At 38.2% G+C, this 14,396-nt stretch overlaps 1 protein-coding gene across 1 annotated transcript; it reads left to right on the forward strand.

Moving 5' to 3' along the window:
* The first annotated feature begins 500 nt into the window (after positions 1-500).
* kcnv1 (potassium voltage-gated channel modifier subfamily V member 1) lies at positions 501-14,145 on the forward strand. The gene is made up of 3 exons (XM_065298587.2): positions 501-847; positions 3,860-4,824; positions 12,657-14,145. The coding sequence occupies exons 2-3, from the start codon at positions 3,882-3,884 to the stop codon at positions 13,172-13,174; spliced, it is 1,461 nt and encodes a 486-aa protein (XP_065154659.1). The 5' UTR covers positions 501-847; positions 3,860-3,881; the 3' UTR covers positions 13,175-14,145.
* The last annotated feature ends 251 nt before the right edge of the window (positions 14,146-14,396 follow it).

A 14,396-nucleotide genomic window follows, 5' to 3' on the forward strand; every position in this document is an offset into this window, starting at 1 on the left:
TTAATAACTATGTAAAGCGAGTCCAAAAAATACAAAACTTTAACAGCAGGGGGCACTATGGCAAAAGCAACCTCAAAAGTTTGGAATCATCATTAGTGCGTGATCTACATTTAATTCTCTTGCATCTGTTTCAGTAATTTCTCATTCATTCTTTAATGAGATAAGAATGAATATGAGATAAGCTATAGTTATTTGAGATAAGCAATGTTTCTTTGCTGAAAGCACACGGTTTATCTCATGCTGTTTATTAGAACAATAAATAACTGTTATTCTCTTATACAATAAGGGTTTAATAAAGCATCTAGCATGCAGTTGCAAACATGTCCATAGCCTCGTATACCCAGAGCTGGACTTTGTTTTGAAATGTGTGGGAAAAGTTATTTGAATCAAGCGTGGGTTTAAGGGCAAAGATGAACCACCCACGAGGAACAAAGCACGGTTTGCTTTTTGTTACGTGTGGTGCGCATACAGGTGGAGATCTCACACGGTGAAGACTTTTATATTTTCAGAAGATTAAAACGCGTCTAATTTGGACTGGTTGTTTTAAGTGTGTGGAGTTTGTTGCTTAGCAGCGTGGAGCGCGTCTCGTGATTGGCCGATATCTCGCACTCGCTCCAGCGCTCTTTGAAAAGCTCGTGAAAGGTGCGCGAGCGCGCTACAGAACTGTTCACAACTCTAAACCAGCGAATAGCGCATCTTCACTTTGAGCATTTTATTTTGAACGTATTTGCATTATGCACGTCAGTTCGTCGACGCTCAACATCTTTTGAAGTGCGAAAAGAAAGAATTGTAAAGAGACAAATGGATGCAAGTGCACGAGGTTTTAATGTGGGTTTATAGTCTGGAGGTGGGTGTCTTTACTTACTTGTACACCAATGTGGATTGTGTTTTATCTTATGTTTGGTGTTTTAAAATTGTTTGTAGTTTATAATAATCTATAGTTATTTATGAGTTTTGCAAGAGCATCCTTATTGTCCAGCACTAAATAATAAGATAATCTTATAGTGCATGCATTTGCACAAGGTGTGGGCCAGCTGAGTGATAGATATTCTATGAACCTTATGAAATATTAATTTATTGTTATTCTCAGGATCCACACAAACCTTTGTTTCAAGTTATGCACTAAATTGAAATAGGATTTATTCTGAAAGACTCTCTTTCGTAGAGCATTTATGTAAATTGGGGCATCATTTTTTATATTCCAAAATACTTCACATTTAGGGGCAGTTTCACGCACAGGGCTTATCCTAGCCCCAGACAAAAATGCATGTTTAATATGAGCTGCTTTAATTTCAAAACAACTTGTTATAACATATTTTGACATATATCGGTGCCATTGTTTTGTCTCAAGATGCACACCAGTTTGTTTGTAAAAACTACTTAAATGTCCTTAAATAACCAAGGCCTAGACCTGGATTACTCTAAACCCTGGGAAACTGTCCCTTCGTCATTTAACAGACCCTTTCATTCAAAGCGACTTACAAAGTCTTAACTTCAGTTTTCAGTCTACAATGTCTCTGAAAATGCTGTCTTGTTCACTGCAATCTATTTGTATAATGACATTAAGCAGTTGTAGCTTATGGTCTTGTAAGCAAGACAATTTGGCAAACATTTAAATCTAAAATGTACGAGACAGATCAAACTACTTTGCTCGAGTGGTTTGCTTTTGACTTCATTTAAATTTATATTTTAGGGATGCGTTTTCCCAGAATCCAAACATCTCTGTGTTATTATTGAAACAACACATTTTGGTACTTTTAACACAACTGTCAAAAGATTAATCGCATACAAATAAAAGTTTTTTGCATAATATATGTGTGTGCACTGTATGTAATTATTTTGTATATAAATACACACAAATGCATGCATGTATTTAGGAAACATTTACATGCATCTATTTATTTATTTAGATTTTGATATTTTTTATATTATATTATATATATATATATATATATATATATATATATATATATATATATATATATATATATATATATATATATATATATATTTATATAAAAGAAACATTTTCTTAAATTTATGCATGTATGTGTGTATTTATATATACATAATGATTACACACAATACACACACAAATATATTATGCAAACACAAACTTTTATTTTGTATGCAAGTAATCGTGGTTAATCTTTTGACAGCCCAAAATGACATAATGTGTTAAAATTACACATGATGTGTTAAAATTGTAACACAAAAAATGAACACATCCTTTCTTAGAGTGTATAATGTTCAGAAAGTAACATTAAATACACTATGTTGACACACTTTTTAATATTTAACGCATCGTTTGGGTTAAATTAACCCAGAAAATGTTTATATTTGACCCAACAATGGGTTAAAACATCCCAGCATTTTGTGTTGAAATAACCCAGCATAGCATAAAGGATTAGTCCATTTTCTTAACAAAAATTCAGATAATTTACTCACCACCATGTCATCCAAAATGTTGATGTCTTTCTTTGTTCAGTCGAAAAGAAATTATGTTATTTGAGGAAAACATTCCAGGATTTTTCTAATTTTAATGGCCTTTAATGGACACCAACACGTAACCGCTTTAATGCAGTTTAAAATTACATGACTCTAAGTGATCCCAAACGAGACATAAGGAATGAAACGATTGTCATTTTTGTCAAGAAAAATAAAAAATATGCACTTTTACTTCTCGTCTATCTCCTGTCCTGTGACGCGCCAGCGCAACTTCACGCGTAATGACATGGAAAGGTCACGTGTTACATATATGAAATGCACATTTGCGGACCATTTTAAACAATAAACTGACACAAAGACATTAATTAGTATCATTCAACATACAACAAAGTCAGAATGGTCCTCTTTCTCCACACTTGTAAACTCTGGGGCGTAGTTTCGCATACGTCATCCGTGACCTCTTGACGTGATGACGTATTGCGTGAGGTCACGCTGGCGGGTCACATGACCGGAGATAGACGATAAGTTGTGGTTATTTTTCTTGTCAAAAATGACAATTATTTCACTAGATAAGACCCTTATGCCTTATTTGGGATCATTTAGAGTCCATTGAAACTCCATTGAAACTGCAATTTTAAACTGCATTAAAACGTTACGTGTTGGGGTCCATTAAAGTACATTAAAATTTGAAAAATCATGGAATGTCTTCCTCAAAAAACATAATTTCTTCTCGACCGAACAAAGAAAGACATCAACATTTTGGAAGACATGGTGGTGAATAAATTATCGGAATTTTTGTGTTAAGAAAATGGACTAATCCTTTAAATTACAACCCAATTTTGGGTTTGTCCATTTTTTTAAGGATTTAATGACCTGTGTGTTTTTGCAATGCTTGTTTGAGACTTAAATCTCAAGGGATCTTGTTAAAAATGCAGGATTTAAAATGACCATCGTGACAGTATTACAGAGACGAACTTACCAGATAGAATAAATGATTTTGAGAATAGTACCATTAGTTCAATTAATTAGACAGACTAGCTAAAATATTTAAATCTCAGCGAGTGGCTTTGAAGAAGTAGGACACTGCCAAAGGCTTTTTCTCTCTCCTCTGGTGTATGATGTCTGAAGAGTATGTGAGATTGAGTATTCACAGGAATTGCACTGAGCATTTAATAAGTCTATATTCTAACTATTGTATACATATACTCTCCAAACTGTCTTTTTCCAGTCTTTCATCGTATCTGTTGTGAGAACTGCACTTTAGGAGGCAGCTGAGAGTTTGTAATGGTTGATAAAGCACATGCCATATGTATCATTTTTCACTCGCAGCCAAATCTTCATTACTATTGATACTCCTTTTTCCGGTCTGTCAAACTAATGCACTTTACATGTTTCCCTCTGGGTCTTTCAGGGCTCGTGTTACCCAGAACACCATGATTACTGATTCGTCGAATCCGGCAGAGTTTTACGAGGACAGCGCTTCACTTCTGTCCTTAGACTCCAGTGTATTTTTCAGTGAGCCCGTTCTGCCAAGCGCTGATCCGCTGGACTTCTTCATTATAAATGTCGGAGGCAGTCGCTACATCCTCTCTCAGGAATTGTTGGCCTCCCACCCCGAGACTCGCTTGGGTAAGTTGGCCCTTTCCACCCGAGACTCTGCCTTAGATTTGTGCGACGATGCGGATTTCATGGAGAACGAGTACTTCTTTGACCGCAACTCGCAGACCTTTCAGTACATCATGAACTTTTATAAGACGGGCCGTTTGCATGTGCGCGAGGAGCTGTGCGTGATCTCCTTCCTGCAAGAGATTGAATACTGGGGCATTGACGAGCTCCGCATAGACAGCTGTTGCAGGGACAAATACTACCGAAGGAAGGAAATAAAGGAGTCGATGGAGATTAATAAGGATTCTGAGGTAATAGACAGTGATAATGAGGACTTTAATGGAATTATATGCCAGGACTTGCGGCAACGCCTCTGGGACCTGATGGAGAAGCCGGATTCCTCCAAGGCGGCGAAGACATTTGGGACGCTTTCCATGCTTTTTGTGGTGGTGTCAATAGTGAACATGTCACTGACATCGCTCGACTTCACTATTCTCGGAGCACCCATCCTGGATGTTCTCGAATACGTTTGTATCATCTGGTTTACAGGTGAACTGGTTCTCAGGTTTATGTGCGTTAAGGATAAGTGTAAGTTCAGCAGGAGCGTGGTGAACATCATAGACTTGCTGGCAATTTTGCCATTCTATGTGACTTTGGCGGTGGAGAGCCTGCATGGCGAATCTACGGAGCTGGAAAACGTTGGACGAGTAGTTCAGGTCTTGCGACTGATGAGGTCGCTGAGGATGCTAAAACTTGGCAGACACTCCACAGGTGAAAAAACTATAATTTCTTACCCATATACCCATGTTGTTTTGGAATTATCACAAATAAACACAAAACACACACCCACAAGATTATATCCACTAGAAGAGCACATTCACCCAAAAGTCACCCGCCCTCATGTTGCCTACCCACCAGTTTGACTTTCTTTTGGTCTTGTAACACACATTTATAAAAATAGTCACACTCCTCTATTCTATAAATGAAAACATACCAATGACTGTCAAGTTTTTAAAATAATAAAAACACCACATAAGTACCCTAGAAGTATTCCATAAGTTATAAATTATTTTGAGAAGATCTTTTTCAGTAGCTTTGACTGAGCAAGAGATTGAGCTATAGTTTTTTCCAGTTGCTTTGGAACATTTCTCAAATCATCCATAACATTTCCAAATTATTAAGTACATTTCTTGAAACAATTTGTACACACGGGAGCTGCAAATTCCTGTAGCTTCTTCAGATTCCTTGGTTTATCTCTCAAAAGACAATATTTAAGTCAGTGAAAATGTTGAGCCATCCGAATGAGGCCTGGTATCAGTGTTCACAAACAACACAGTCAAAATGCTTTAATATAAAAAGTACACTGTTACCGATGTAAACCAAAGTTCAAGTAGGGAAGTTGGCCACTAGGCGGCCATGTATGTAATGCCTACCGGGAGTTTTTCCAGTCATGCAAGACTAAAGTCCTATCTACTTGAATGGGGAAAGACAGATATCTCTAAAAATGCATGGTATACTTTCACTTAAAGGAAAACACCACAGTTTTTCAATATTTTACTATGTTCTTACCTCAACTTAGACAAATTAATACATACCTATCTTTTTTCAATGTGTGCACTTAATCTTTGTACAGCGCGTCGTAAATGTGTTAGCATTTAGCCTAGCCCCATTCATTCCTTAGGATCCAAACAGGGATACATTTAGAAGCCACCAAACACTTCCATGTTTTCCCTATTCAAAGACTCGTCTAAGTTGACGAATCTTAGATGTAAAACCATCTTTGGATCATGATTTTTTCACTTAAAAAAGCCACACTTCTATGTAGATATCAGAGAACAATTTAACATTCAATGCATTTTTTGGCACCTTGAAGCTCAAATTGAGCTAAAAACACCTTTTTCTGAGGTTTCAGCCAGGGGCGTCATGCGCCAATTTTTTTAAGGGGGCACAGTGTGCACAGCTCACAGAAATGTGCACATACACAGACATTAAATTAAATATTATAGAGCTTTCAGTTTTTTCCCATGGCACTTACATTACTAACAATCTGTACACCCCTGCCTTAATGCAAAAACCTCCAAAATAAAAGTGTTGACTAACTTTCATATTAAATACTATTCAATCGGAATATTTACATATTGACATCATATTTACATCTGGAACGGCATGTTTTGTTTATTAACGTTTTGTTTAATGACTTGCTTAAAGGGGACAGAGAATGAAAAAACATTTTTACCTTGTCTTTGTTGAATAATAGAAGTCTACCCGCATTCACGAACATACAAAAAGTGACATGCTAAACATCTCAGTCTCATAGAAATTCCTCTTTTAGAAATGTCAGCCAGAAAACGGCCCAATCTGAAAAACTGATGCTTATGACATCACAGGCATCTCACTGCCCCTCCCCTTTAAATTAATTGGCTAAATTTTTTGAGTGGCAGCAAAATCAGCCAATCATTAATGAGATTGCAAGTTAAGCCAGTAGGGGGAGCCAAATAGGTGCAGAACCACTTGTTTAAAATCCCCCACCCTAATAGAGCTATCTGAGAGAGGTTTTTAGGAAGCTTCTGCATTACAGATCCAAACAAAAAAAATGTTTGTCTACATGTCACATAACAGAACAAGGATAAATACCCCGTTCAATCATTCTATGTCACCTTTATTTGTGTCATTAATGCATTTTGCACAACAAATGCATTATCCTATAAAATTCATGTAATTTTAAATCCATACAGTATAAAAACAACGAAAAGTACATAAGCTATAGCCACGTGATTGAGTTTAATGTTCAATAATGATTAAAAAAAAATGTTTAGATAAAATTATTAGAGGAACAGATTTTTGCATTCAATTTTACCTCATATGTGAGCATGTGTGATTCCGCGCCCCGTGAACTCTGGCGAACTTTGACGTTGTACCAAGATGAATCTAGAAATCTCTACTAATATAACGTTGAGACGGTCACATTTTAAACCATACATTTTCTACACAGAGGAGGTTAACTGCACATTACCGTACTGGGGTTTGGAAATGTTGTGAGCATTTCTTACACGTTTTAATTCCTCAGATAGTAAAATGCAACAGCAAAGAGCTTGTGAGATGGCTCAGACGCTGATGACGTCTGCGACAGCGCTGACTGCAGCACCTGCCGCCAGAATAAAGTACTGTAATATGATCAAAACACGATCAAAATGGCTCAAAAAAATCTCTGAAAAGTGACAAGGATGCAGCACAAAATTAATCATATTTTGCATATTTAAAAAGACAAGTAACAGATTAATGGACGCGTCTTTGATTTTGACGTCGCATGCAAAATCCATTTGGCTCAAAAAACCGAGGGGGCACGTGCCCCCTCAGTTTGAATGGGCATGACGCCTCTGGTTTCAGCTATTCTGCATGCACACAGGTTGGCAAGCGCCACACGCGACTCTGTATAGAGCCACTGCCCCAGAGAATCATCAGTCTTTATTGATTGATGATTAGTTCTTTTAAAGGGGCTGTCCGTAAGTTGAGAAATTTCTAACCGTTACTGACACCAGTGGCCGTTAAAGAAACTGCAGCCAGTCTCATGCTCGTTCTCGGTGGGCACACTCGTACGAGCATGACCACAACAACCAGAGTTGCCATAGCAACCACAGACAGCTCATTGAGATTCACCAGCATGTTTACAAATGTAAGAAAAGTTACAGTACTGTAAGGTTATTGTTTGACAGACCATATTCTAGCAAAATGTTGCAGTGCTACTTTATATTTTCAACAGAAGTATACTTCTAAAAGTTTTGTAACACTACGCTGTAAAACACACTCCCGACACTCACAATCTTAATGCACTCCTGCTCTGAATAAAGATAATTCATATAAGAAAGTAACTTTTGAAACGGTCCTGTGCTACATGCTATCGTTAGCATTACACCACAAAATAAATGCTATCGTTAGCATTACACCACAAAATAAATGCTATCGTTAGCATTACACCACAAAAACAATAACATAATATATTACAGATGCCCTGTAACTATGTCTTACCTTTGCAGTAAAAAGGAAACCTGCTCAAGGTCTGTTTTCATACCCAGCGCTGACCGGAGCTCCCTCCAAGAATCAAATGCCAATGCCATGTTTAATCTTGTCTCTTCCCCGACGCCCGTTCACGCACTATTTTGGCCGCACTAGATAAGGATTTTTTTTAACTTACGAGGAGTTTCCATAAGTGTCTGGATTGTGCTGGAAGTTGGTTGCTTCTTTCCGTCTACAGAGTCCATTTGAAACATGCTAGCGATTGCCGCTGTTTACTAATGACTGCCGTACGCGTCTATATGGAACGCCCAGGTAGACGAGCACGCGCATGACGTCACATTTTGAATTTCGCGCCAATTCGGACCCGACTCCTTCAAACAGAAAAGAGCCTACAGGCTGATAGAGACAACCGTGGAGGACACTCAAGGTGTCATTCTTTCTATTACATTATGGTTGCCTCATAAATATACAAATGAAAACTCTATCTTAAAGATTTTTTTAAGTAATAAGTTACATTCAGCCCCTTTAACTGGAAGGCGGGACATCCGTTGCCACAACGGCCATATTCATAAGCTTCAATTCACCTACTTGTACTATGCCCTAATAGTAGTAATGGACTTTTTTGTGTAGCGTAGGCACACACTGGGACATACTAACCCAAAACGAAGTGACGATTGTTAAGTTGACGACACGACACTGTTATCCTTAAGAAACAAAATTATTAATATGTAAATTAGTCTTCACCTCTTCTTAATTGCACAGCTAGGACCTTAGATATGAATATGCAAATTAGTCCCCACCTCCATGCTTTAGTACGTGTAAATAAATTATATTTTCGGTAGTTTCAGACACATAACTACCAAGTCTGGTTTCACAATGCATGCATGAACTGTTTTTAGCACTGACGTGAGTTCAGCACGTATTCGTTCAAATGTGATTGGTTATGTGGGTGTGGCGTAGCAAACCAAGGCTATTTAAAACCGCAGGAATGAGATGTCTTTGGAAAAGTAAAATATTTTGGCTAAAATACTCAGCAATGGCGTTGAAGGATAAATTTGCACATGGGTTGTCTTAAAGCATATTAAAAACACTACATAGACATAGAAACAACATAAAAATGTGATTTTCACCACAGTGTAACATAAAAAATTGTGAACTGAGAAATGCACCAAAGCCAGATAGAAAAATTCATTGAAAATCTTCCATCGCACCTCTGAAATCCCTTGCTCATATGTATAAAACATATAAAATATAACACATCCATATGAAATCAGCAAAGGAATTTTGGACATGTTTTAACACCGTCTCCTCCTTGAATCTCAACCTGGCGAATGAAATAATTTATGACCTCCATCAGACTATTTTTAGCGAGAGTTAGAGTAAATTTATTCATCCATTTGTATCTTGACAGTATGCCTAGACCAAGAGGAATAGGCAGATCCATGGACCCAAAAAGTTACTGAGCACCAACAGGCTTTGATCTTGTATTTATGAAGGGAGAAAATCCTACTCTAAAATGCAGCTACAAAGTCATGAATAAATAAAGGAAATGATGTGCAAGAGCCGAAAGAGGGAGGTATTAGGTGGGACTGGGGCTTACTGTATCACAACACAACTTCCATCTCAAAAAATAAGGTCAAACCGAATAGCTTTGGCAAGAATTGGATAAGGTATTTTTTATATTTCCGCAAAAAAGTGAGACCTTCGGCAAATAACTGTCTAAACTTGATTTGAAGAATTTTTTTTTCAAACATCTAATCTGACACTGTCAGCTCTGCTCACATGATAAATATCCAGATTAAATATGATAGATAATCCACAAAGGGAATGGCAGCCTACTTTCATATCTGTCACATGTGAATAATGTAGGCTCTTTTGTCAGTGACATTCTCTGCCTTTCTGAAAGTGTTTATCTTCAGTAATATCTCATCTAAACCAATGAAGACAAACCAAATAAAAATGAATAGGCAGTTATGCCCTATGCACCAGACAGACATGGCGCCAAAGCAGTAAATATCAAAATGTTGTTTAGACGTAATTCTGGTGTTTCAGTTTGACAGTAATTCGATATCAGTCGTTTCACTGTTTCCAACACATTTTCATTTTTACAAAACAAAATGCTTGCTTGTTCTTGTTGTTGAGAACCTCAGAGGTCCATGAAGTGGTGTTTTTTATGTTTATGAAACCATTTGTACTTTTACAAATGAATTAAACGAATTAAATACACCTTGACCTGACGCACTTTAAACGTAACTATAGGTCGTAATAAACTACTTGCACAAACATATGGAGTCGGGGTTATTTAACGGACAGTCTCACACTCTCATATGCACATTTAGTAGGTTAGGTGCAGACTTTAGACACATGATTAACTTTTCGCAAATGTATTCGGCGAGGCTGTCAAAAACAAAAAGATAAATAAAGCCTTTTTCTTGCCATCTTGGAGTGAGAAAGTGTGGCAGCTGTTGTGAGATGTCTATATTTAAAGACTAGAATGTGGTTTGATTAATGTTGTATCACTTTGTGACTGAGCCTGGTATGAAGATTCACAGGCTGACAAATGCAAACTGAGATTTTTCGAGCACTAAAAGAACACTCGGTGCAGAGGGATTTAACCTATATAAAATCTTGCCCAACATATGGATTCAAGAGGTTCTATAAAAAAGCAGTACGGTACTTTGAAACGCCAGCCTATATTTCATTCCTATTTTGAAACACTATCCTTATTTCTGTAGGCATCCTTTTGTTTCAGATTGTTGGTAGAGGAAAATTTGCTGGACACGCTATCATCCATCACCGAGAGAAATTGTATCTCTATGGAAAATGTCTCACCTAGAATAAAATTGTGTGGTCAGTGATTCAAATAATGTATATGTTAGTAGGTGGAGCCGCTTTTAAGTAATTTTATCATTGATCATATTTAACCAGACTGATCTCACGGAAAGTTGTGTTATAGTCACAAAAAATTGATTAATTTATTCGTGCCTATAGCATGAAATTCAGCAATTTTTCGTGCCTTGAGCACGAATGTCTTTTTCGTGTAACTAGCACAAATTTCTATAAATGGTTTTTTGTGTCAACGGCACGACTTTCTTTTTCATTTAATTTTATGTATTGTTTTCTCATCTTTTTTTCCTATTTTCTTACCATTGTCGCTTGGGGTTGGGGTAAGAATCACTTTCTGTTACATTTTTAGACATCCCAACCCAAACCCCAACTCTAAGCCCAACTCCAGGCGAGAATGGTTTTAAAAGAGGAAGAAAATCACTTAGGGTGAGTGCACACCAAAGTTTTTAAACGCCGCTAAAAACACGTGGAGGACGCTGAATGCCAGCTGCATGTTTTTAGCCGAGCGCCATGGCCAGCTGAGCCCTTTGTTAGCTGTGATACTTGAGCTGTGAGTCGGTTGGTTGTTGTGATACTTGTCCTGCCCCTCCTCCACTGTGATTGGACGGCCGTGTGAGAACTGACATTGACGAGCGGAGCTTTTCACCCAAAGTTGAATTTCTTTCAACTCTCGACGCTAAGCGCTGAGCGTGGAAAAAATACGCCAGCTGTTGGCTTTTTTGAAAAACGCAGCGCTTCCAATGGAAACAATGTAAAACATGCGCTGGCCGCAGGCGTAAATGCTTTGGTGTGCATGCCCCCTTAGAAACCAATACATTAAAGTACATCCTAACCCAAATCTAACCCTAAGCGACAATAGGACAAAAAGAGAAAACAACGACACGAAAAAGAAAGTCGTGCCACTGACATGAAAAACTATTTATAGAAATTTGTTCTGAGTGACACGAAAAAGACATTGGTGCTCAAGGCCCGAAAAAAGCTGAATTTCATGCCATGGACACGAATAAATAAATCAAATTTTTTGTGACTATAACACGACTTGCCCTTAGATCATGTTGTATGTAAAAGCTTTGTCTTTGGCTTAGAAGATTAAAAATAATTATAATATTTCTAGTCAACACCAACTGCCATTTGCAGTTTTAAATAGTCTGTTTATTTCAAGGAAACATGTAGGACGAGACCTAATTTTAGAAATAAGATATTTTTTAATATACAGAACAACATCCATCTGGGTGTAGTATGTGTACAGGTGCCAACAGGTTTATAATATCCAATATCTTGCACAGGCTTGACAATGTCAGCAGAAAGACCATTTTGAAGCCAGAGCAAATTATTACATTTTGTTAAATTAATTTGAATCTTTTAAAGGTCCACTGTGTAGATTTTTAACATCATCTAGCGGTGAAATTGTAAATTGCAAACAACGACTCAATCCACAGTTCCCCCTCCCTTTCGAAACGCATAGCAAAGCTACGGTAGCTGCCACAGGACAAACATGTCATTGTCTGAGACAGCAAAAAGCTTGTCCATTTAGGTCTACTTTAGAAACATGGTGTTGTATGTAGATAAAAACGGCTCATTCTAAGGTAATAAAAACAATACAGCTCATTATGTAAGGTTTTTATACACCACTAATAATATAGTTATGTATATATATTGCATTTCTGTCAAGAGATCCTACTAAAAGCTGTCCAATGCACCTTTAAAGTACTTATATCTAATTTTTATTTGCCCCTCATCAGGTCTTAAATCTCTGGGCATGACGATAACTCTGTGCTACGAGGAAGTTGGTCTCCTGATGCTGTTTCTTTCCGTCGGCATCTCCATCTTCGCCACGGTGGAATACGCCATTGAGCATGACATTCCAGAGACCACCTTCCCCAACGTGCCCAGTGCCTGGTGGTGGGCCACCACCTCCATGACCACGGTGGGCTACGGAGACATCCGTCCCGACACGGTACTGGGAAAGATAATGGCCTTTATCTGCATCCTCTCTGGGATCCTCATCCTCGCGCTGCCTATCGCCATCATCAACGATCGATTCTCCGCCTGCTACTTCACTCTCAAAATGAAGGAGGCGGCGCTTCGGCACGGAGAGGCTCTGAAGCGGCTGACGCGCAGCTCGACCTCGGACATGACGGCGATAGGGGTGAACCTGCGCGACGCCTACGCCAGAAGCGTGCTGGAGATGCTGCGGTTGCAGGGGCGGGAGCGAGAGCGGGCGAGCACACGCAGTAGCGCAGGAGATCTCTGGTGGTAACAGAAGGCCTACATACTAACAGACACAAAGTGTGTGTGAGTGTGTGAGAGAGAGAGAGTGAGAAACACAGAGGTCTTTTAAAGGACAGCACAACCTTTTCAGCTGAAAATGTGTGATTTTTATGACACTAGCAGCATTGAATTGAATTGCAAAAATAATGAGTGTTCTCGAACAGGTTTCCGCCCTTCAGCTATTGATTGGGCATTTTGGTAGTCCCCGCCCCATTGGTTCATTGGTTGAGTTGCTGATAATGTGCCACCCTAAACAATCATGTCATGTTGAAAGCAGCATAATGCATGCTAAGAAGTGTTTCCTTTTTTTGGGAGTCCACAAATGCGTCTGCATACTAAATTGCAGTAGCGGCTGGTGACTACTCTTCCGAGGGGCGCAAATTCAATTAAGTGTTCAGAGTGCAATGTGTGTTGCTCGTGTTTTCAAAATATGTGTTTGTTGCGTCATGTGAACCATGTGCATCACGTGTTTTGTCAAAATAAGTGCCTGCTGCACACGCGTCAAAACCGTTTAAGATAAAAGAGATGCTTACATTCATAAAATACACTCAAGACACTCCCTTAACAGTAAACTCTGATTACACATGAGATTATGCGAGTATCTGGCAAATGCGAGCTTCTCTTACATCATAAACCCTTTAGACGCATCTGTAGCAGGCACTTATTTTGACAAAACACGCGATGCGTTAAACCCATATTTTGAAATTACGAACCACACACATGACGGGCTACAAATATATTGTGACGAACTTCGCATGGTGCACCCTCGAAAAAAGAAGTTAACGGCCGCCACTGCTAAATTGTGATTTTTAAACACAAGCAGAGCAAATGTTTATGCATATTTGCATAAAAGGTTGAACTGGCATTGCATTCATCAATTCAACAAATGCAGCAATTTCAACAGAATCCCTTTATACTTTAGGTTTGCCAGAAGCATGTTCTGTTTATATTTGTATAAAAGATCACCTGCTTATATGTAATGTAACTAGTTTATTATGTTCAATTTAAAGATATGTAATAAAATATATGTCCTAATTTTTTGGTTTGCTTGTTTTTGACTTGAAGCATGGATGCATTTATAAACACAATATTTGCACAAAGCAACATTTTATCCCTGCACGTATTCCCTGTTAAACGTTTTCATATCAACACTTATCCTTTTAGATTTTAATGACCTTGTTAGACACACGGGCCAATGCATGGCTTATTTG

Source organism: Paramisgurnus dabryanus, chromosome 13 (genome assembly GCF_030506205.2).
Source record: "Paramisgurnus dabryanus chromosome 13, PD_genome_1.1, whole genome shotgun sequence".
Taxonomy (NCBI): Eukaryota; Metazoa; Chordata; class Actinopteri; order Cypriniformes; family Cobitidae; genus Paramisgurnus; species Paramisgurnus dabryanus.

Excerpts from the sequence above, each read along its gene's own strand:
- kcnv1 (XM_065298587.2), top strand. The coding sequence starts at position 3,882 with ATGATTACTGATTCGTCGAATCCGGCAGAGTTTTACGAGGACAGCGCT. Across the intron at positions 4,825-12,656 it reads ACTTGGCAGACACTCCACAG|GTCTTAAATCTCTGGGCATG; the intron begins GTGAAAAAACTA and ends GCCCCTCATCAG.